This window comes from Pangasianodon hypophthalmus, chromosome 24, assembly GCF_027358585.1.
Source record: "Pangasianodon hypophthalmus isolate fPanHyp1 chromosome 24, fPanHyp1.pri, whole genome shotgun sequence".
NCBI lineage: Eukaryota > Metazoa > Chordata > Actinopteri > Siluriformes > Pangasiidae > Pangasianodon > Pangasianodon hypophthalmus.
The window spans coordinates 4,375,541-4,398,634 of record NC_069733.1 but is presented as its reverse complement, the minus strand read 5'-3'; the positions used below and the strand labels follow the sequence as shown (position 1 = coordinate 4,398,634).

The following is a 23,094-nucleotide window of genomic DNA, read 5'->3' as shown; positions in this document are numbered from 1 at the left end:
CCTCTGTGCTCGCAAGCTACTTTTCAGGCCCATCGACTTATTACAAGCTTATATTTTCTGACTGCAGAAGAGCTCCTGTTCTTCTGATCTAATTAAAGGTTTTCATACTGACTACGCTGTTATTTTACTAGACTCTCTGTCAGAGCATGTCAGTGTCACCAAAATACAGACAGTCTTTATTTATTTATTTATTTACTTATTTACAAGGCCAGTGAGCAAATCATAAGTGCATCAATGCTGTATGACACTGACAACTTAAAGTATATATATATATAAAAAAAAAAAAAACAACCACAAATACAATTTTCACAGGTCAGTAAGCAGCATGCATCCATATATTCTCAATGCTCCTTCTACTTTGTTCTCATTCAGGCAGGGTTGCGGTGAATCCGGAGCCGATTCCAGGAAAACTGGGTGCAAGACACGAATATACACCCTGGATGGGACGCCAGGGCACTGTCCACACACACACACACACACACACACACACTTAGGGGAAATTTAGTGTAGTCAATCCACCTGCTGGAATGTTTTCAGGAGGAAACTGGAGAACCCAGAGGAAACTTACATAGACATGAAGGAGAACAGGAGAAACTCCCGGGATCAGGATCGAACTCTACAGCTTTGAGGCAGCAATGCTACCCACCGACACTCTTAATTTCCTCCTTAGAAGAGTTCATATAGAAGGAATATGAAGGAAAATACACTCATGTCAGAGAAATAAGCTCACTATTGCACCTCACTGGGGATTTTTTTAAAATCAAGGGATCAGTGTTATTGCAATGGTTACTAACAGGCTTATTGGCAATGGTTACTAACAGGCTTTCAATAAAGAGCGCACTGGGAACCGCGTCTGGTGCATTGCCAGAAAAGGGGGTTAATAAAAAGAGAACACTTAATGACTTAAAGGCATTGAGTTTGTACTTCTGTATACGAGATAAATTAGCATGTGTTCTAAATTGCGCATGGGACATTTTCAGCGTATTTGTGCTTCAGGGCGGTCCATTAGAGATTTTATCCAGCTGGTGCCATTGATGAGTTTGGTGGTGGCAATGATGTACTCCGTCCCACCGTCTTCCATCTGAGACAGAAAGCGGAGTGCGGCGATTTCTGCGTACGTCACACCGCCGAGAAAGAACACCAGCGTTGTCCTGTTCTCTCCCTGCTGACCTGTGAGGTCAAAGAGTATAACGTTATTCTTTACATAAAGCACAACAGTTTGATTAATTGCTTTTATATCCGTCTTTTGAATCGTTCACATCTTCCGAAGTGTTTATTTTCGGATGCCGTGATAGGACTGAAGTCAAGTCTCACAAGCATTAAATAAAACCGAGCAGGAGATTAACTATTGTCCTTTTCAAGTTTCTACTAGAGTGTGAAGTGGAAATTGTTAAAGCAAAGCCCGTAAAAACCCTAGCAATGTACACAGAGAGTGCGGCTGTAGAGTTTGCAGTACTGTTTTTCAATTAGCACCTTTCTGCCAACAGTACAGGGCAAGTACCAACATGCACTCTTCATAACAACACTCTTAATAACTTCAAAATGAAATGGATCCAACAAGCCACTTATGGCTTTAACCTATGTATTATGGGAAGCCTCTATGGTTTTGTATGGTTTAAATATAATTTTTATGTGCCAAGTCTCCCAGTCATGAACCAACACAGAGGATCAACAAAACGTGTTAAAGACAAAAGCTTCTCTTATCTTCGGCCACCGTGTGTTAGCCATGTCAGCTCAGTGTCTACTCTGCAATAAAACTGTGACAAGGTGTCCTTTTAAAACCTACGTATATCTGAATACACAATTAGCAAATCAGTCTTCATACACTTTGGAAATGGCCCCATTTGCACCTTTCCTTGACATGTGTTTTCAGTGATAGCCATTGTCCATGTTTAAAAAGTGAACGGACATGAGACTGGCATTATGGAGAACGTCCTTATCCCCAGGATACAACATCAAATTATTTAAAAAACAAAAGAAAAGAAAAGAAAAGGATCAAGTTCAGAAAAAAACAACAACTGGAAATCCTACTCCTTTCCCTGTCCTAATCCTGCCCCCTAACTAGTTTGCTCATTTCACTGTGCTTGCCCTGTGTGTGTGTGTGTGTGTGTGCGTTTTTAATATATTAATCTTGAAAGTCCTGACTCTAAAGTTCTCGTCTAGCATCAGCTGTGTGATATCCACAAAAATCTATTAGGATATCATTTTTTTAATCGTATGGGAGAAATGAGATCTGAACACAATGTGTAGAACACACACAAACACCAAATATAAACGCAAGGACGAGATCGTATACCTCATCAGACACACATTTATATGTAGATACACATCAGTTTAATGCACGGTGTAAATGGGGCCCTGTGTCAGTTCACCCATGCTTACAGTGTTAGAAACACTGATACATCTATTAAATAAGCATACAGCCCTAATCCTTGAATTCTAGTCTAGTGTGATCTACCTAAAGACAGAGATGCAGCAGCACTTTAATCCTTTAGCACCAGAATCACTAAGCATGTCAATACAAACATGTATAATGGGTTTCTGGGTGGAGTTTTCCTTCAAGATTAACATCAAGATTTTATGCAAACTGGATCAAGCATGATCGATTTTAAGGGTGGCTCTACTTATCATGTCAGGACTCGTCCTATATTAACCACATTCGGCTTAAAACACTCTTTACAATCCTTACACTTACGTTTCTTATGGAGACCAGGTGGAAGCTGCTGTCTCTCCTCAAAGTGTGGCCCAGGCAGCATTTTCAGCACCTCCTCAATGCTCCTCCAGCCTGGCCGAGCCAGAACCTGAGTAAGCCTCACGCTGAGAGGAGCGTAACCGCTGTACACATACGAGATGTCGTTGGGGTTCTGGCAGAAAAAGATTGGAATATGTATTATCATCAGTAGGGATCGAATGGTGTGACCCCAACATATATCATGATTTCTACTTATTAACATTGACAAATGCAAATTTTCACTGCAGGAACAGTACCACCATTCCAGATCTGCTCATCACTGTATAACAGAATACTCAGTAAATGCTGAATATGAAACCACTACCTCTCAGAACGAGCTTCACAGATTTAACATCTTTGCTGTTGCTTCAAAACAGAACAATATCTGATGATAGCTAGTAACCATAGCTGTGTTCTCACTAATTAACTGACATGCAAAAATGCCATATATTACAAGTCCAGGTGAAAATATTTTCAGACCACCACAGCACATTTAACCTGCTTTCTTTACTGTTTCTTTTTCTCCTCACAGCTCCGACTACTGAATGCACTATCCACACACTTTCATACACTCATTCACACTTTCTAGCCTTCCTCTTTCCCCATTACAGCTCCAACTAACCTGTTCATTTGCATCTTCCATCCAGAGCTTGAGTGTTTTCCTGATGGTGGGATAGTTGTTCCTCGTTGTGGTCTGTGGTTTGAGTAAGCCGGTCTTCTCCAAGTTGTTGAGGGTCAGAATGTGCTCATATCCGTACGTCTATACTTGCACAATGTTATATTTGTAGAATGATTATATATGTAGAATGACTAACGATAAGTTTAATATAAAATCTAGGCTGTACCTGCAGGATCTCTCTCTTGTAAAAATCAAGAATTTTCTGTTTAAGACCATTATTGCAGACGGACTGCATGCAGACCAGCCGGAGGATCTTGATAAGCGGGTCCTTCTTCGCTATGCAGTCCTCTATGTAAGTGTTAATCTGCAAAAAAAAAAATAAGAAGCCATTTATTATTTGTGTATCAAGTTGTTTTCTATTAAGAGGAATTAGGAACAGTTTCGTAAACACGATAAAATGACTTGTTTAAAGACTGAACCACTGTACCTTGTCTGTATCCACTCCGGTCATAAACTCTTGCTCCACTGTCAAGTTATCAAAAAAAACTTCTGAGGCTGAAAGGGGGAAGATCGGCAGACTTAAATAACAAACTCTGCAATATATATCCATTTTTTTTTTGTCTAAGATTGGTCTTAAGCTATGTCCTAGAATCTCACCCTGGATGTCTTAAGCTGGTTTTTACACTGTGTGATTTCAGCGATCTTTTAATATTATTACTTGTCACACTGTATGAGATGATCCAAATAAAATCGTGGCTGAATTCTATAACAGACTGTGAGATAATGTGTTCATTTTCCATGTCAGATTATACAGGGAAGATCCTCTAACCACAGACTTGTTACATTCTGCTCATCGGTCAGCTTGGGCTCATGCAGAAAACAGGCTCGTATAAACAGAACTATACGGTAAGCTCACTTTCAGGAAATCAGATTATTTTTTTCTGTCCATTAGCAGCTTTTGTTTATGTTTCGTGTCACGTCGAGTGTCATACCAGAGGACACTCTCTGAGACTTTAATCAGAATTTTGCCACACTCCAAGAACTTTGCCATTATCTGTCTTTGGTTACACAATGGCACTAAACCACTAAGCCTTTGGTGAGCATATTACATTATGCGTTCTAAAATCTCAGGACCAAAGAATCGTTGTGTAACTTTTCCCTGCAATGGCAAAATCTGGCCAAATATTGCAAATTTGCACTTTAACCAAACAAAAAACTGATATGTTATACACAGAATGTGGGGGAAAAAAAAAAAAGAGTTTGAACACACTGGTGATGTCTTTGATGAGCTCAGCAATGGACGTGTGATTGGCCAGCGAGGTGCGAGCAGCCTGCATGTGGGGCAGCTGGGATACAAACTGCTTAATCTCTCCAACTGTCTTTGCATTGTGGCGTTCCTAAGACAGACAAAGTGTATATGAAAAGAATTCAACAGACAGCAAGCACATTTACATGTACAAAATCATCAGATTTTTGGCAATAATTTAGTCAACACATTTATACGCACTTCAGTGCATATAATCTTATAAGAGGCAAAAATCCAGGTCTATATATATGGTAGTAAAAAATCAGACACAAGCTTTCTTCCTCTACTACCATCAAAGAGTTGTATCTGCTGGGGAAATGCCGAGGTACAGCATTTAAACATATCCGATTAACCTAAATATCCCCATTATTGGAGAAAACTCCAACTGTCAGTATCACATTTTAATTTCTAAAATTTAAACAAAATGTACCATTATCTTAAAGCTGATTAGACCCTACTGAGTTTAATCCAACTTTAAACTTTGTCTCAGCTACTTTAGTGCTACATCTTGGTCAATTTGGCAGTGGATCCTGGAACAGTGGGATTAAGACAGGAGTACACCATACACACACATTCACACACTTTCATGCACAGAGACAATTTAAACTCCACACTGAATGGAGGGCCCTGGAGCTGTGAGACAGTAATGTTACCTGCTGTGCCACTGTGCTGCCCTAAACTTAAATGTGTTTCCTAAAATACGAGCATATTATTATCTATCTAGGCTAGTTCGGTCAGTCTTTTCCCACAGAATGTCAGAAAAGCATCACACAAAGAGAAGGATCACAACTTGGACAAGTTTAGTTTTCCAAGCCAGAACTCTAGCTTTATAAAGGATTTAGTTCATTTTGTCAATAAAGGTTCCTAAGAACCGCCAACCATACACCTATTTCTCACCTCTAACTTCTTCTCAGAAAACATTAACAGCTTTAAGATAGTATTCTGTGAATTTTCTTCAGTCCAGCGACCCTAACTTGACCAAAAGCTAAACTGGAAACTGGTGCTCCATAGGTGCAGGGTCTGAGGTTGAGACCTGGACAGCTTTGACTTTCCAGAACAACTAGTTTAAGTTTTACAGCCAAAGCTAAAATGACACAAAGGCAAGTATATATCTCTGCAGACCGGAGACCAGCAAATGGAAGGGGTTAGAGTTTGGGTTAAGGTTAGGGAAGATACCCAAAAGGATTGAGTTGTACCACCCATTTGGAGCTGTACAGCCTTTTTCGGAGCTGGCTCTGGGCTGCAGAGACACACGTCTACAATGTCTGGCGCAGTAGTTTAAAAGGTTAGACACAAACTTCAAATGCAGCAGAGATGATCTTGGCCTTCTTGCTAAGTGCTGCTCCTACAGCATTGAAGTTCTTGTCACGGATTTCAGCGTACAGCTCCTCGGCTGAGTTGAGCTGTAACTTCTTAGGCTCGGTGGGCAGATCTTTACCTCCTTCACCTGCCTTCTTTTGGGCAAACTTCTCAGGGGGAAGCTTCACATAACCTGTAGAAACAATGCTTTTAAAAGTTATCATGGTAATCAGAATCTGAAAAACAACATTACTTACAGGTTTACTGAACCAAAGAGCACAAACGATGCATCACAACACTAAATAATGAACCTGTCTGTCATTTAATGAAGCCGTCTTAAGTACTATTCAAACAGGATTCCTGTTAAGTAATATTGCCGACCCACGTCTTTAGTAATTATGATTGATTCACATGGTATAAGCAATCTCTGGACACGTCTTCCCGATGTATGCATGGTCATCCAAACAACTTACTTTAAACAAAATTTTTGAGCTTTTGACTTTTTTTATTATATGCACTTGCTGTACTGTATATGCACATTGCATTTGATCATTAGTAGGTCACATGACCATAACATATACCTAGGCTACACCTGTGCTAGGAACTCAATAACTTATTTAAAAACCCTAAAGAAACATTGTTAATGTTACAATGTCCTTTAAAACATCATCTATATTTTGTTGTTTTGCATCTTAAATGTAACCAGCTTTGGTTTCAGACAGAGATGATAGAAAAGAACAAGCACATCCTGGAGTGTCTTTATTAGGAAAAAAAAAAAAGGAGCAAAAGCTCTTTTCCTACAGGACATAATGGAATCTTTACCAACCAACATCAGTTCAGACCTGACATTAGTTACATGGGTTTTTTTCTACTGGTCATTTTATAGAAGGTAAAATACGCCCCAATCGTTCCTGATCCAGAGAATCGTTCCAACTGATCCAAACGAATCCAGTCCAAATAGGGCTAGAGTTGGAAAATCATCATGTCCCCTCATTATAATTTTCTTTTCTTTCCCCCTCATTATAACTCCATAAACGTATATATGTAGGTGTGCTTGTATATATACAACAGACCATTAGTGATGCCGTAGATCTCATCGATGAGGCCTTCGTAGGTGAGCTGTGTGGCTAGTGGAGTGAGCAGGTCCACATTTCGGTCCAACAACAAGAGCGTGTCAAACACGGGCAGGATTTGATTCTGACTGCCAGCAAACTCCCTCTTCATCCGCAGCATCATGTTCGCTACGTGCTACAGGAAAAAAAGGGAACTTCATTTAAGATGCTTCTAGTCAAACAGGGAAATTCCAGTGAAACAGGCATATGAAGGTTTGATTTCGATCAATATTGTGTGTATGTGTGTGTAAAATATATATATTTTACACACACACATATATAGATCACATTTATCCCTATTTATAATACCTACTGCACCTCCTGTACATAAGTCATCCGTTTCCTTGTACATATCACCCTCATAGCTATATATCCTTATTTGTAATTTACTGTAAATATGCCACTTATGCACTTCTGGTTAGATGCTAACTGCATTTCATTGGCTTAGTATATGTACTTTGAACAATAACAGTAAAGTTGAATCTAATCTAATAAGTGAAAGATTTTGCACAAGTGCCTTATAGTGGCTCTCTGTAATCTGCGAAATTTGAATATACTTTGGAAACATACTGGAATGGATTGCTGAAATGGCCGCACTGGTACGTCATTTTAGCCCAAAACACTTACACTGATCTCCTTAGACACATTATTATGGTTTAGTCACGTACTGATATAACAACATAACTACATGTATAAACTGTTAGTGACAGAAACGGTGCTGTCCCACTCACCCTTGCACATTCTCCTTTGCCAAAGATCTGAGGGATCGTTCCATACAGTGCCTGCAGAGTCATCAAACCCTTAGCAGTGTGATACAGGCTCGTCTGGTCGTTCTCAAGATAACACTCCTGCATAAAACAAAACAGAAAAAGGCAAAGACGAACAGAAAGAAAAGAAAATCCGTCACAGATGAAGACGCCAGATATTTCAAACCCTGCATCTCTTTATCTATATTCTGTGCCTACGGTTAAACATGTAACACCATAATGTGTCATATTCAGTATTGATATGATAATGGATAAATGAATAACAGTAAATGAATTATCGTACACGTAAAATTATTGGCCCAGAATTTTGTTTCTGCAGAGGAAATTCTCTAAATACATGTGAAAAACAGCCCAGGAGAATCAGGAACACTGGGTAACTTATCCTTCCCTGTTGGTACAGTCTCATATAATTAATCCCAACAACATATCCATAGTCCAAAACAACTGCTTACTGTATGGATTATTGGCCCTGTGCATTATGGGTATCCTGTAGTATCCTAAACTACATGGTTTAGGCCAGACCAGGGTTTTTTAAACTAAAAATGTGTTACAAAGGCAAGTTATATACAATTCCTTCCTTACAAAGGTCCAGATAAGCAAGTAATGACTGAAAGCCAACAACAGTTGGCTGAGTATAAAAGCATAGTTCTTTGTCCATTCGTGTTTAAATAGTCTGTTTTTTGTGGAATTTTTTAACATGCCATGTTGCCAGTTCACTAATCAGACCAGAGGGTCCATAATAAAAAAAAAACTGATGAAGTTCTATGAAAAGCTTCTTCCTTTTCTGAGCTAATGCCCATAGCCCTGTAGCTAGTTTCTTGTCTGATGAGCTGCTTTCAATTAAAAACACTGACATAAATGCATGTGATTGGCCACAACATAGGATCTGCTACAGAAGTCAAGCTGGTTCATGTTTAGAAATCTTGCACTGCTGAACAATGGCCAGCTTTTAAAAAATACTCCGTTCACTGAAATTTTTTGCGGGTCCACATCTGGATCGCGGCACACCAGTTGACGACCCCTGGTTTAAACATTATGCATGCAGTTTATATTCTAAATATAGCATGTAGTTTCTGGCTTGGTGAACTCTTCCACTTACCCTGAATGCACTTTCAGACTCCATGGAGAGCAGGTCTCCGTCGTAGGGGATGAGGTCAAGAATGTACTCATCTATGTTGGTGAAGGAGTTGAGGACGCCTTGTTCCTTTAGCCGCTGCTCACATAGCAGACTGCGCCGAGGTACGAACAGTATGTGGAACTCGCGTTGTGGCTGTAACTTGTCCTCGCTGTATGGAAGACACACATATAAAGACGGTTTGCATTGTGTACAAATTACTGAGAGAGAGAGAGAGAGAGAGAGAGAGAGAGAGAGAGATTTACCTCATTACATTCTCAGCAATAATGTCCATCAACTCCAGTTTTGGTCGTACAAAGAAGATAACGTTTTTGACATCAGCTGGTGGCACGCGCCCCGGTTTGAGTGTAAACATCTTTTCCACTTCATGTTCCTTGAAAACAAATGATCTGAACTTAGCTTACGTACATAGTATTGTATAGAGCAGTGTTTCTCAATCCTGGGCCTAGAGTACCATTGCCGTACGCATTTTCGCATGTTTTGGCTCCACAGACTCGTTCAGGTCTGGCTTGTTAATTAACCAGATTGGGAGCACAGAAAACACCAATGTGTGAAGAGCAAGGAAACTCCAGGATCAGAATTAAGAAACAGTGGCACAGAGAAAATAATTTCACATACAAAATGTTACATACAAAATTATATACGCTACAAGCTATGGAGTTTAACATAAGAAACAGCAAGAACAGGAACCTTTAGTCTCCTCTAAACAATTCCAGATGAAAACTAAGACCCCAGGGCTTTGTTACTATGTTCAGTATGAAACTTGAATGTGGTCAGTAACGGAGGTCAGTCAAGTTATTTTCAAAAAGTGCTAGCTTGTTTGACCTTACTCTAAGAGCTTGCAGGATAGCACAAAATAATTCCTTTTATACTCCATGCAACATGTCCAATGTTCTTCAAGGGCTCTTTCAATAAATTAAGCATTCTTAGCTTCCAAAAAAAGGGTTCTGCTTGGACAACACAAGAACTTATAAAAGTATAGGCAGCACATGATGTGTACACAGGAATATTCATATTAAAACTGGATTTCATAAAGATGTAGATCAAAAAACATCATTTTCTTACCTTCAACAATGAATACTGAGCTATTAATCCAAACGGTCCAGTAAGGTACTCGTCCCATACGATGGCCTAAAGAGAAACAGTTCAGAATTAAAACAGCTTGTTTTTTTTTAACCTTCTGTGAAGCAAACATGCAGGTTTATATAATCACACCCTTTCAGATGTAGATTGCACTGCTGATGTGGATTAGACAAGTGGTGTGCAGTGTTATTATCAATAGTTAACTACACAATGTCTGGTTTGATGTTATCGTTTTAATATAATAATATAATTTTGAACATGTGACCTCAGGGACTTTGACTTTGGCATAGTTGTTGGTGCTAGAAGGACTGAGGGTTGAGTATTTCAGAAACTTCTGATTTCCTTGGATTAACACACACACACACACACACACACACACACCAGTCTCTAGAGTTTATACAGAATGGTGCGATAGTTCTGAGGGTCGGGTTCTAGCATTTTAAAGCCTGGAGACCTCCAAAAATGAAAAGGGAGAAAACTGCATTTAAAGATTCCCTTACAATTCCATTAAAAGACACCAATGCATTGATTGTCTAAAAGCAGCTGCAATTTATTGATTTAATTTGGGTTTAATCTAATATGTTTTATCTCAGAATTAGCTTAACCCAATTTAATAATATTACCCTCAGCTGACAGGCAAGCAAACGCCCCATCGACCTTGACATTTTTAACATAATCTACTTAGAGAAATACAACTACTGATACATTTTAAAGAATTTAAAACGGACATTTACAATAGGAAATGAGTTGTCACTTTTATTATCAGCATCATCCACATCCATGTCTCACCACCTGAGGCAAAAGTCACTCACGGCATTTAAACTCAAGCCTCGTTGCTGTCTCGTCACTCGACTAATCTCTGTTCACGCGAGAAATAATCGCTGATTCATTAACTGAGCTCTGTTGACTAAAATTCCCATCTTTTTATTTTGTCATTTGAACATTTGTGTAAGCACTCTTCTCAGTTTTGATGACAATGTGACAGCGCTTCTGTTCATTTAACGTGAAAGTGTGATATTCACTGTGTGAGAAAAATTCTACACAGCTTTAGGCAGATGGACTGTTTTTACCACTGCATTTGTTAAACTCGCTCGTTTCCCAACATGATCTTTGCAGGCAGACACCAAGGCAAGGATAGAAAGTGGCCTAAATAAAAACATTTCAATAGTTTGGCAAAATATATTTATTTATACTGAAAGTAGAGATGTAAAGGTAAAGGTGCATTACCGACAGAAAAACTCAATTTTGGCAGAAAAACTCGATTTTTTCATCTAGAATTTAGTCTCAGCAAAATCTGACAGGTTTTCTCAGACCATCCCATTACACATATTTCTGTGGATATGTGTTGCATGCAAAAAAAAAAAAAAAACTTAGCCTTTTTCAACTAAAAAAACTACACAAATTTCAAATAAACCACAAATTTAAAAATAAAAAAAAGATAGAAATCAAAACTGTGAAAATACTGTGTATCATGCTAGTTCTACACACCTTTTTAAAAAAAAAAAAAAGAAAAAAGAAAAAAAAGGCCACTGTCCTAGAAATTGAGAGTGACAGATAGTAGTCGGACTATAATAATAACATTTTTAAAAAATTCATTTCTTATTTCTCACACACACACACACACACACACACACACACACACACACAGATGCTGTGATATCTGGCCAAATCTAAAACGTCTCTCTAATTCAGGGCACTACCATGCATTAGTAAATCTTCTACACCAGGGATTTTTTTTCTTTCTTTTTTTGCGTCAAAGGATCCAACAGGGAGTGATGGCTCAACGGTTAAGTCTCTGGGTTACTGATCAGAAGATCAGGGGTTCAAGCCCCAGCACCACCGAGCTGCCGCAGTTGGGCCCTTGAGCAAGGCCCTTAATCCTCTCTGCTCCAGGGGCCATGTATCATGGCTGACCCTGTGCTCGGACTCCAACTTCCTAACAACTCCACTGTGCTGAAATATACACTATATTACCAAAAGTATTCGGTCACCTGCCTTGACTCACATATGAACTTAAGTGCCATCCCATTCCTAACCCATAGGGTTCAATATGATGTCGGTCCACCTTTTGCAGCTATTACAGCTTCAACTCTTCTGGGAAGGCTGTCCACAAGGTTGAGGAGTGTGTTTATAGGAATTTTTGACCATTCTTCCAAAAGCACATTGGTGAGGTCACACACTGATGTTGGTCGAGAAGGCCTGGCTCTCAGTCTCCGCTCTAATTCATCCCAAAGGTGTTCTATCGGGTTCAGGTCAGGACTCTGTGCAGGCCAGTCAAGTTTATCCACACCAGACTCTGTCATCCATGTCTTTATGGACCTTGCTTTGTGCACTGGTGCACAGTCATGTTGGAAGAGGAAGGGGCCCGCTCCAAACTGTTCCCACAAGGTTGGGAGCATGGAATTGTCCAAAATGTTTTGGTATCCTGAAGCATTCAAAGTTCCTTTCACTGGAACTAAGGGGCCAAGCCCAACTCCTGAAAAACAACCCCACACCATAATTCCTCCTCCACCAAATTTCACACTCGGCACAATGCAGTCCGAAATGTACCGTTCTCCTGGCAACCTCCAAACCCAGACTCGTCCATCAGATTGCCAGATGGAAAAGTGTGATTCATCACTCCAGAGAACGCGTCTCCACTGCTCTAGAGTCCAGTGGTGGCGTGTTTTACACCACTGCATCCGACGCTTTGCATTGCACTTGGTGATGTGTGGCTTGGATGCAGCTGCTCGGCCATGGAAACCCATTCCATGAAGCTCTCTGTGTACTGTACTTGGGCTAATCTGAAGGTCACATGAAGTTTGGAGCTCTGTAGCAATTGACTGTGAAGAAAGTCGACGACCTCTTTGCACTATGCGCTTCAGCATCCGCTGCCCCTCTCCGTCAGTTTAGGTGGCCTACCACTTCGTGGCTGAGTTGCTGTTGTTCCCAAACTCTTCCATTTTGTTATGATAAAGCTGACAGTTGACTGTGGAATATTTAGGAGCGAGGAAATTTCACGACTGGATTTGTTGCACAGGTGGCATCCTATGACAGTTCCACGCTGGAATTCACTGAGCTCCTGAGAGCGGCCCATTCTTTCACAAATGTTTGTAAAAACAGTCTGCATGAATAAGTGCTTGATTTTATACACCTGTGGCCAGGCCAAGTGATTAGGACACCTGATTCTGATCATTTGGATGGGTGACCGAATACTTTTGGTAATATAGTGTATATGTAACATATAAGGGCTTCTCCACAATAATCCCACAATATTGTTCCAAGTTTTATTATTGTGGTTTTGAATGTGACCAGTCATTATCACAATAATAATAATAATAATAATAATAATGATAATAATAGATGTGATTGTAAGCACTGTACCAAAGTAAAAATAATGAACAGACCCCCTGGCTATTCTTCAGGAACCCCTGCTCTACATTTTTTGTAAAATTTCTGCCTCTATATTAAATGCCCTGTATATTAATAGGGCAAACAATGGCTTCCACAGTTTACATGGTGCACTACAAGCCGAGAGGAAGTAAATGCTACCTGACGCGACATTACTCAAATACTGCACAATATTTAATATTAGCACCGTGTAAACATAATAACCAACAGGAAAGAGAAAAGACTAACCTTGCTTCCTGCGCATTTGTCCAGAAATTCGCGAAGCTCCTTCCTTGCTGCTTCTCTCAAAATATTTAGATTGACTCGGCCATAAGACAAGTGAGAAGCCATGGTTACACGGCGAACAGTACAGTCATGTGACGCAGGCCACGTCACGTGGTTCCTACGTTCGCATCTTGACGTCCTGCCTACCTTCCTTCCTGCGCATGCGCACTTCACTACGTTTCTTTAGGCGTTTACCTGTAGGTGGCGATGTTACTCTGTGTTGCACAGGGTGATGCCTGGAATGATAGAGAACTGACATACAGAGGTCATGTCTGTAAGTACACATGTGAGAGCGTTATACAGCTTTATGAAACAATCCACATAAATAAATAAATAAATACCTCCTTTCTGAGGTCTGAAGATGAAAGATGAAATTTCTAAACATAACTCCTTCTGTGAATTGTAAGTCATTTTAGTCATATTAACACTTTTACCATGTTTTAAGAATTATTCTGTATAATGTTATGAGTAAGTAGGAACAGTAGGAATGAAGAAATATATGAGACAATAAGAAACTCATCCGAAGGTTGAAGGTTCAAGCCCCAGCGCCTCCAAGCTGCCAGCGCTGGACCGCTGTTCAAGGCCCATAATCCTCTCTGCTGCATCATGGCTGACCTTGTGCTCTGACTTCAACTTCAGAGCGCAAGAAGAAAGAATTTCACTGTAATGTAATGTATATGTGACAAATAAAGGCTTCTACGTATTGTTCTACGTCTCCTGGAAAATAACGCTTTTAAAATCCTCTTCTCCTCTTGTCCGAATACAGCCACGCCCCAGAGTACAGCTTAGTGCTGTGATTGGACAGTGATTGCATTTCAGTGCGACACGGCTGCAACACACCTAACTCTGTAAAACGCTACTTTCACGGAACATGTCAAGTGATAAAATAGCAATGCAACAAAGGTTTTGCTTTTCAGTTCTATGTGACTAATGAAAAGAAATACAGTTTTGTATTTTACAGTATTGTATTTTATTTTCTTCATTGGTCTGTGAAGTGTATCAATTCTGCAATTTTCTGTCTTTTTTATTTTTTTAAGTAAGGTGATTTTTTTTTATTTTGTTGTGATATGGAAAGAGCTCCAGGGTCCCTGGTTCGATCCTAAGCTTGGTTTACTGTCTCTCCATGTCTGTCTGTATTTCCTCCAGGCGTTCTGATTTTGAAGGTGAACTGGTTACTCTAAATTGCCCCTAGGTGTGAATGAGACTGAGAATGTGGAAGGACTGGCATCCCAGCTAGGGTGTGTTCCCTCGTCACACCTATTGTGCCCGGGATAGGCTCCGGATTTTGAAATGAATTTTTTAAGAAGCATGAAAAAATGTATTCATTTGTCACAAACTGCTATCACTAACTCAGTAACTGCCTTTTGTCAGATGGTGAGATATGAGACAAAATGGTAAAAATCTTTTTGCTGTGGTTAATTAATGAACCTAGATCAGTGCAATACATACATTTCTTAAAAACCTTTGGAAAATTAAAATGCATCTAGTGCCAGACCCTGATTAAGCCTAAGCCTGTAGTAATAAATTGCAGTGGTGTTCCCCATAGATTAAGGTTATTAACAAGCTCATTAACAGAGCTTATAGAGCTAGTGACATTTCTCTATTACTTTTGATATAAGGATAGTAATTTCTAAATGGAAGAAGGAAAATTTAGTCAACGTATGTATAATCGAGGCACCAAAGTTAGTGAAAAAATGCCCATTTTATCTTCAGAAGGAACTGCTGTATTCATGTGTATATTTTTTTGTTGTTGTTTCAGGAAGGTCAGGGTCTGTAAGCTGGTCTAACTAACCGAGGTAACATCCAAAACATACAACACAAATCTATAGTAAAGAATTTGACAAACACATTAGTAACAAACACAAAACACACAAACTATAATTAAGAAAAAGAAATAATATTTATAATTATAAATATTTGATCCATTACTGTATACATTAGCCAGTTTTTCAGACCGATTAACAGGAATTTACTGAAATCCCAACATCTGTCGAGTCTAGCTTTAGACTTGATATTTTATTATTTTATTTTATAATAGGAATAGGTCTAGGAAAATGGTAATATAAACCATCAGACTGAAATAGCGCTGAATAACTTCGTGTTATGTAAATCATGTGAAGTATTGCAATTCTATTTTATTATGATAATCTATAATCTATTTCCAGATGATGATGTTCTTTTGGCACCATCAGAAGTGGACCTGCAACAGACACTCACTGCTGAGTCTGAAGCGCCTGGTCTAAAGTCACGGTTTGTTCCAAGAAAAGAGTGGGTTGCTCCTGAATTTGTCCCTGGTGGAGACGTTTAAGTGTTTTAGGATTTTTATTCATGAGTGATGAGTAAAGATGGTGGTGGTGGTGAAGCAGGGGCTGAGTTTGCAGAGGAATCACTCTGTTTACTGATCAACCTACATCCCTGTCCTCACTAGCTGTGGGTAGTGACTGAAAGAATAAGGTCTTGACTACAGAAATGAAGTTCCTCAGTATCACTCTTTCTGATAGGGTGAGGAGCTTGACAATCCAGGAGAGCCTTGGAGTAGAGCCGCTGCTCCTCTGAATCAAGATGAGACTGTCAAGGTAGTTTACAAGGACGTCCAACTGGACGAAGGGCAGACTCAGGACATCCTGGAGAAGTTACAGTGTATCTTCCAGTTGTTTTGAGAATAGGTGGGGACCTATTCTAAGGAGGACCTGGAATCTTTGGCCAGGGATAGAGAAGTCTGGACTGACCTTCTCAGCCTGCTGCCATTGCACCCCCTCACCAAGAAAATGAGGAAGGAAAATGAATGAATATAATAATACTTATTATAGGGATAAATTAGAAACCATATCATCTTAGCTAATAGCTGCTAGGATTCCAAGACTCTGCTTAATAATCAACCCAAAATCTGCAGCACTACAAAATATATCAAAGTCATTCAAGTACGTAACGCAAATACGTCTTTAAAGAAAATGATTATGCAACTATTTGATTTTTGATTAACTGTTTGTGGCTATCTCTTCTCTACTCCTCACCTTGCAGTTGTCAAATCCTCACCAGTGTCTGATTTGCCCCGCTCTGCTGTTTACAAGCACAAGTTTACTAATGTTATTTACGTGCAATGGATATCCAATTCCGGTGATATGTTCTGACATCAGTTAAAATTTTACCTACAGAACAAAGAAGTGAAAATCTCATTGTGTGAATCCCTTCTGTGATTATACACTGTACTGATGCATGTTTATAATAAACTGATGGCTTTATTTGCACGTTATACGACCTAAACCAGTGTAAGAAGACACAGAAACAAATGCTTCTGGTCACCACAGATGCTCTGCTTTTCATTCTATGGTCCTTGCAACGTTGGTGAAATCTGGCTATGATGGAAATCTTTCACTGAGTGAATCAGATGATGGCTTCAGTTGAACGTCAGCATCAATTTAAATAAAAACAGAAAGTAAACAGAAACCAAATGAATGTTTGTGGTATAAATGGTATAAATGTGAAGGTCTAAAGGGAGGGTTTTTTATGTGTGTGTGTGTGTGTTATTTATATAGCACTTTTAACAATGGACACTGTCACAAAGCAACTTTACAGAAATCCGGATATAGATTTCAAATTGATGTACATTTTGAATGAAATGTTTATAGTATGTTGTGAGTGTATGCTGGAATGTGTGTGAACCTTATTATTATTATTGGTATTCTTTTTTCTTCTTTTAAACAGATGCTGGTGTCTAAACCACTAGGGGGATTCTAGCTCTTCCTGCGTAGCCTTTTTGCCTTTAGATTCCCATGTAAAATTGCACGTGTGAGAGAACCTTCATTGAAATCATACAACGAAGTGGCCACGCCACTAAATTTGAAGGCACTAAGAGATTAATGATTAATGCATTCTCATCAATAATTTTAAAAAGAACATCTACTCTATCTTATATTAAAGGGAAATAGTATTCTGTATTGCCTGATTATCAAGGTAAGGTTAGGCCTTTTTCTGTCTGATCAGAAAGATTAGGTAGAAAGTAACAAGTATGAGATGGCAGGGGTTTTTATTTTTCCTCAACAGAACCTTTTACATAACTGGATTCTACTGAACAGACTGTATTTATTGGGTCTTATCAAGCAATGGCTTTTGTGGCATGTCTACTAAATTTGTATCACATCAGGATTCCTTGAGATGCTGCTATAACACTATAAGCCTGTATCCCTTTTTCCGTTAGCTTGCATATCTGAGTTTCCATGCACTTCGAGTTTCCATACTTTGCAGTCTTTTATACAACTTCCTTCATTTCGGGCCCTGTTCCGGCTGCATCCTGTTCGCTTGCACGCTAGTGAGTCATGCTTCACTTGGTTGCACAACATATGTATTGATTTGGTATAGTGAATTTATGTACATTTTTCAGCAGGTGATAGGGATTTCTGGGTCTCTGTAGGTCAACTGTTTCCTGTGGATAGGTGCATTTTGGTTGCTGGCCACACAGGCTCTTCAGATCTCAGTTATCTGTTTGAGAAGGGGGTTCTGTATGACAAGATATGAGGTATAATGATTTGCTATGCACCCTACAGCATTTAGATCAAGCAGCATTAATATTATTCACAAAGGCCCAATGTGGTGACAGGCCACATAAGAGCCAAAGAACAAAGATGAAGCAGAAGATAAGCAAGTGATATCAGCTGTGATTCGTTGTAAACCTGCAGCATCACCAACCCTTTGAAGATAAAACTAGTGACAGCGAGAGGTGGATAAGCTACAGAAAAACTGTGGTTGAGTTAAACTGTGAGTACTTTGACAAAATCTTACTCAACACTCTTTGAAAAAAGGGTTCTCTAAGGGTTCTTTGCATATTTATCTCCTCTAACATGCTACAGAAAATCTACGTTTTGAGAGGGAAACCCTCTGTTCAAGATTTCCCCCATGTAGTGTTTGGCAACATGGGCAGAGTTTGACATTAGAGCCAGGATAATAGGACAAAATGCAACTTTATAGTATTATCAATTTACTGTCCAATGATAGCGCATCATAGTAACAGACAACAATATGAAGGACCAATTCTGCCATAAGACCATACAACAACTCATCTTGACAAAGTATCTAAAGTACCTCATTAGCATGGAAAAAGCATACACATGGAAGTAGAGAGGCATACACAATTTATCTAGGTTAGCTAACCTAATCAATCTGATAGTGGCAACCACACTGCTACATGGCTGGCCTAGTTTGTAGTCACAAAATTAAAATTTGTTCATAATAATAAGTACTGCTTATTTTAAACACTGAAATTGCTCATGAGTATATTCTTTTCTTAAACAACATAAGGAACAGTATACACAGAGAGAGGGAGAGAGAGAGAAATCAAAAATGTTACTTATTACTGCAGATAAAACTAAATAAGAAAGGTACTACCTAATTTAGAAGTAGACATCTGTGGGTGGACATTTAAAATTGCCTCATATCCATATTTTTGTACTAGCTATTAGAGTTAGAGTTCATCTATAATGAACTGTTGCAATACATACAAAAACAAGACAGAAAGAAACTCCTAGGTCACAACAGTGTGCATTCAAACCTACAGTGTACTGTTAAATTAAAAGTGAAGATTCTTAAGATTCCAGCAGACTACTAAAATAACGACAAAATAACTGCAAAATAACAATCTTTTTATTATTTATTAAACCACTTTACTTTATATGTGGTCTTGTAAGTGTTAAACAGAAAATAGAATTTGCTTGTGATTTATTTAAGCTAGACATTCTTAAAAATATAAGCCATGGCTAAAAAAAAGGTTATGCTGCATTTGCAAGTTACAAGGTAGCTCATGGTAGTATGATAAACGTGGGAAGCCCTTCACAAATGGACATTTTAAAAAGCATTTTGTGCAGCAGAGCATTTGTTTGCTTTTTTTTTTTTTTTACCAAACAAGAATATTATTATCACTAGGAGTAAAGATATTCAGCAAGAATGGATGATTGCCATATCATTTAAATGGGCAATCAATGTCAATGGCCACCATAGGAGCACTATAGGGTGTGCAAGGGGCACTACAGAGAGTAATCTGCAGGTTTGCCTACATGGAATGCTGGGAGGTTAGTTGACTGATTTAGAAAATTAGGTAATATGACCTTGGGCAGAAACCCTGTGAGAATCATCTGGCTACCAGTGCATGCAAGAAGAGTTCATTCCTACTTTCTGTCCATTTGGGATAGCATATCTGCTTGGGAATGAAGTTTCCACTAGCAAAAATAGCATTGGGACGAATGCCTTGCCAGCTGTCTTAGAGTAACAGGTAGGACTCTATGTAATGAAACTTACTTTACTTAGATTACGCAAGCAAGAGCGAATGCCCGAGTACCATGCCGAGTGTGTGCGCTTCAGAGAGTTTCAAATCTACATCATACAGGTAACGAAAACATTTCATTAAAATATAATAAAAATGCATATAGTTGCACATTATATTAAAAATATTAAACTGATTTTATTGTCCGGTGTTGTATATGTTAAATCTACATGTAAAGCAGTTATGACTAGTATACAGAGAGTCAGCAGCTAAGTTACAAGAGAACAGGTGTAAACATTAAAGAAATGTAATTTGTTAATATGAGATAAAATGTAACTTATATTCATTGGGGTGAATGTTTGATCAAAAGGGATTTTTGTCTTATAATTAAAGTAAATGGTCACTCATTTACTTTAGGAAAAATTCTCAAGGACAAATTAGCACAGTTAAAGTAATCAATACAATTTATTCTATACTATATATTAATTACATATGGTATATTTAAGTGAACTCCTTTCATTTACACATTTTCATATTTTTTCTTTGTAGTTAAAATGAAGAGAAAAAACCTTGTCATCAGGACCAACTGATGAGCAGTGAGCAAAGTTTTTAGCTGTAAATCACCCTGCTGACACCCTTCATGGCCTTTAGAGTTCGGGAGTGCATGTAAGCTGACAGAGGCCAATTCAGACTCTCTCTCTCTTTTTTTTTTTTTTTACCAAAGAACATTATCACCCTGGAAAAATGCTGCAGAAAGTTGTTAATTGGGTGTTTAATCACACAGCTACCCAAGAACAGTACATGTTATTGTTTGGTAAAAAATCACTTAAGCACACTAAGAGTATGTCACCACAGGCCTGTTGTGCAGAGAGGACACAACCCAGCGGAGAGAATGTGGGGTGAATGGATGTAGCAGGCTCAGAAGTGAACGGCAGCACTTGCCGCACCTGAGCTTAGTGCATGCAGAGAGCTGGACAAACAGCCATTGGGCTGTTTGAGACTTGGAAGGGTATTTACATTCAAACTTAATGTTTATGCAGTGGACATAAAAAAAATTTTTTACATAAGAGGCAAAACAATTGCGGAGTCAGAACTTGTTGCGTTTATTTTGGCTTTGCACTATGCATGTTGCATTCAAACAAGGATATTACAGTTTAGAATAAATCAATAATAAATAATAAATTAATAATTTAGTTTAATAATTTATCACAAAATGTTGAGGAATTCTAGCTTCAGCCCTTTCTATCACATTTGTGGTATTCATTCTCCTTCTCCCATTCCACCATTCTCCCATTCAACCATGAACTTAAACTCTCAAAGACATTTAAACCTAGACATTTTATGACATAATTCTTTTCGGATTGTATTCTTTTATCCAGATTTAAGGTATAATTACAGCCATGTTTGATGAATAAGTCATCGAACTGCCTTGTGAAGTGTTTGGTTCTGTTCATAATGTCACTACTGGCATGCAGTTTCATTGTCATGGTGCTGAGATATTTGCTGAAGGCACAAACAGACTTGCAGCTATTGCTTGATATCCCACTGATGTTTGCTGGATGACAGTCGCTGACGATGTTCCTCTGAAAATTTGTTGTCACAAATGTAAATTTTTTTTTTTTAGATATTCTTAAAAAAGTATAAAATTGTATGTCAAAATATACTTACATATTGGTTACACAGGGATGAGGATTCCCTTATAAGAACAAAAAGTGTACGAGCATAACTTGGGGTAGGAGCATGACTTGGGTGAGAATGAGTTTGACTCATTAAGTTGCAGGCAAGAAGGAGCAAGACATGCATCCAGAGAGTGGATCCTATAAAAAAGAATACTGTTTTATTATGTATGTTCACTGTATAAGTCACAGAAATTTAAATTTATTACACAGTTAATACAGTAGTTATCCAGAAATACGTTTATAAAGTCCTTCATATGAAGTCAATTCATGGTTAGCAAATTACAAAACACAAACCATGAATTGAATTCATATGAAGGACTCTAGTATTTTCTTAACTCTCTATATAATATAATATAATATATATATATATATATATATAACTCTACAACATATGTTGTAACATATGTGTCACTATTCATCATAATGCCATGAGTTTATAAAGAAATCAAACACCTGGCATCTTGCAAGTTACAAGATGGTTATGAATTATATCACTTATCATAATTCTCAATTCTCTTTGGTCAGAAAGTGTTAATTAATTTGGAGATTTTTAAAGCAGCTCTAAATTTACCAGCAGCTCTGACAGTAGTGCTGGCTGCAAGGTAAATAACAGGTTTACATAAATGCACTCGTTCTAATACATTATTGTTTCTATATTAACGACTTACACAAGGACTTACAGTGGATGTTTCATGCCCTGGTATCCCATGCTTAATAATAGTACTTTACTGGGGCATTATAACAAAATGCTTACAAATCATTGCAAGTACAGTAAAAAAAAAAAGACTAAAGAGAAGTAATTGTTATTTCTATGTACCGCGCATTTGGTTTTAACGTGAAGGTAAAAAATGACCTACCTGCTACGTGCACCATGTTGCAGAATTTTCTTTGGTGTATGCTGATACCTTGTCAGTTGTGCTTTCAGTATCTTTGTATTGCATGTTTCTTATTTATAATCATTTAGGGGGAAATACCTGACGTTAGGGGATGTGCAGAACATGTGTAAGATAAAATCTGTTAAAAAGAACATTTCCTATGTACCATTTATCAGAATACTGTGATATGGTTTAGTGAGTCAGCGATTATGCACAAAGGCTTCAGGACCCATTTAGGAAGACCCCAATGCATCATAGAATCTAGATTTATAAGATATTATTTTCCTTAACAGATCTATAGATTTATAGATTTATAGATTTATTTTTTCAAATAAGAAATAAAATGTTCACCAAAACCCATAGACTTCTATTACTGCTTATAAAGACTCTATACCCTATACAACTCTGTAGGAGGTTCAGGACTGTAGGACATACTGCAACACTGAGAATTTGGCATTTTGCTGTGTGAGCTCCATATTTTGCCAGAGTATTACTTCCTTGGTTGATTTTTAGTACCAGTAATCCTGACGTACCACAACAAAGCGCCAATGGGAGCACTATGTGTGTTGCCTGGCAACTAT

At 38.4% G+C, this 23,094-nt stretch overlaps 1 protein-coding gene across 1 annotated transcript; it reads right to left on the bottom strand.

The window, feature by feature from the left end:
* Positions 1-288: 288 nt before the first annotated feature.
* On the bottom strand, positions 289-13,830 carry vps33a (VPS33A core subunit of CORVET and HOPS complexes). Its single transcript, XM_026940171.3, has 13 exons — positions 13,671-13,830; positions 10,035-10,100; positions 9,215-9,342; positions 8,934-9,120; positions 7,799-7,915; positions 7,029-7,203; positions 5,955-6,148; positions 4,621-4,747; positions 3,838-3,905; positions 3,577-3,714; positions 3,354-3,491; positions 2,696-2,864; positions 289-1,170 (listed from the first exon to the last, which is right to left on the bottom strand). The coding sequence occupies exons 1-13, from the start codon at positions 13,770-13,772 to the stop codon at positions 977-979; spliced, it is 1,803 nt and encodes a 600-aa protein (XP_026795972.1). The 5' UTR covers positions 13,773-13,830; the 3' UTR covers positions 289-976.
* Between the last annotated feature and the right edge of the window lie 9,264 nt (positions 13,831-23,094).

Bases quoted from the DNA above. Each gene is read 5' to 3' on its own strand.
- vps33a (XM_026940171.3), bottom strand. From the start codon at position 13,772: ATGGCTTCTCACTTGTCTTATGGCCGAGTCAATCTAAATATTTTGAGA. The intron at 9,121-9,214 runs GTAAATCTCTCT...TCTTCCATACAG, and splicing joins ATTGCTGAGAATGTAATGAG to CGAGGACAAGTTACAGCCAC. The intron at 3,715-3,837 runs GTACAGTGGTTC...TTTTTTTTGCAG, and splicing joins CCGGAGTGGATACAGACAAG to ATTAACACTTACATAGAGGA.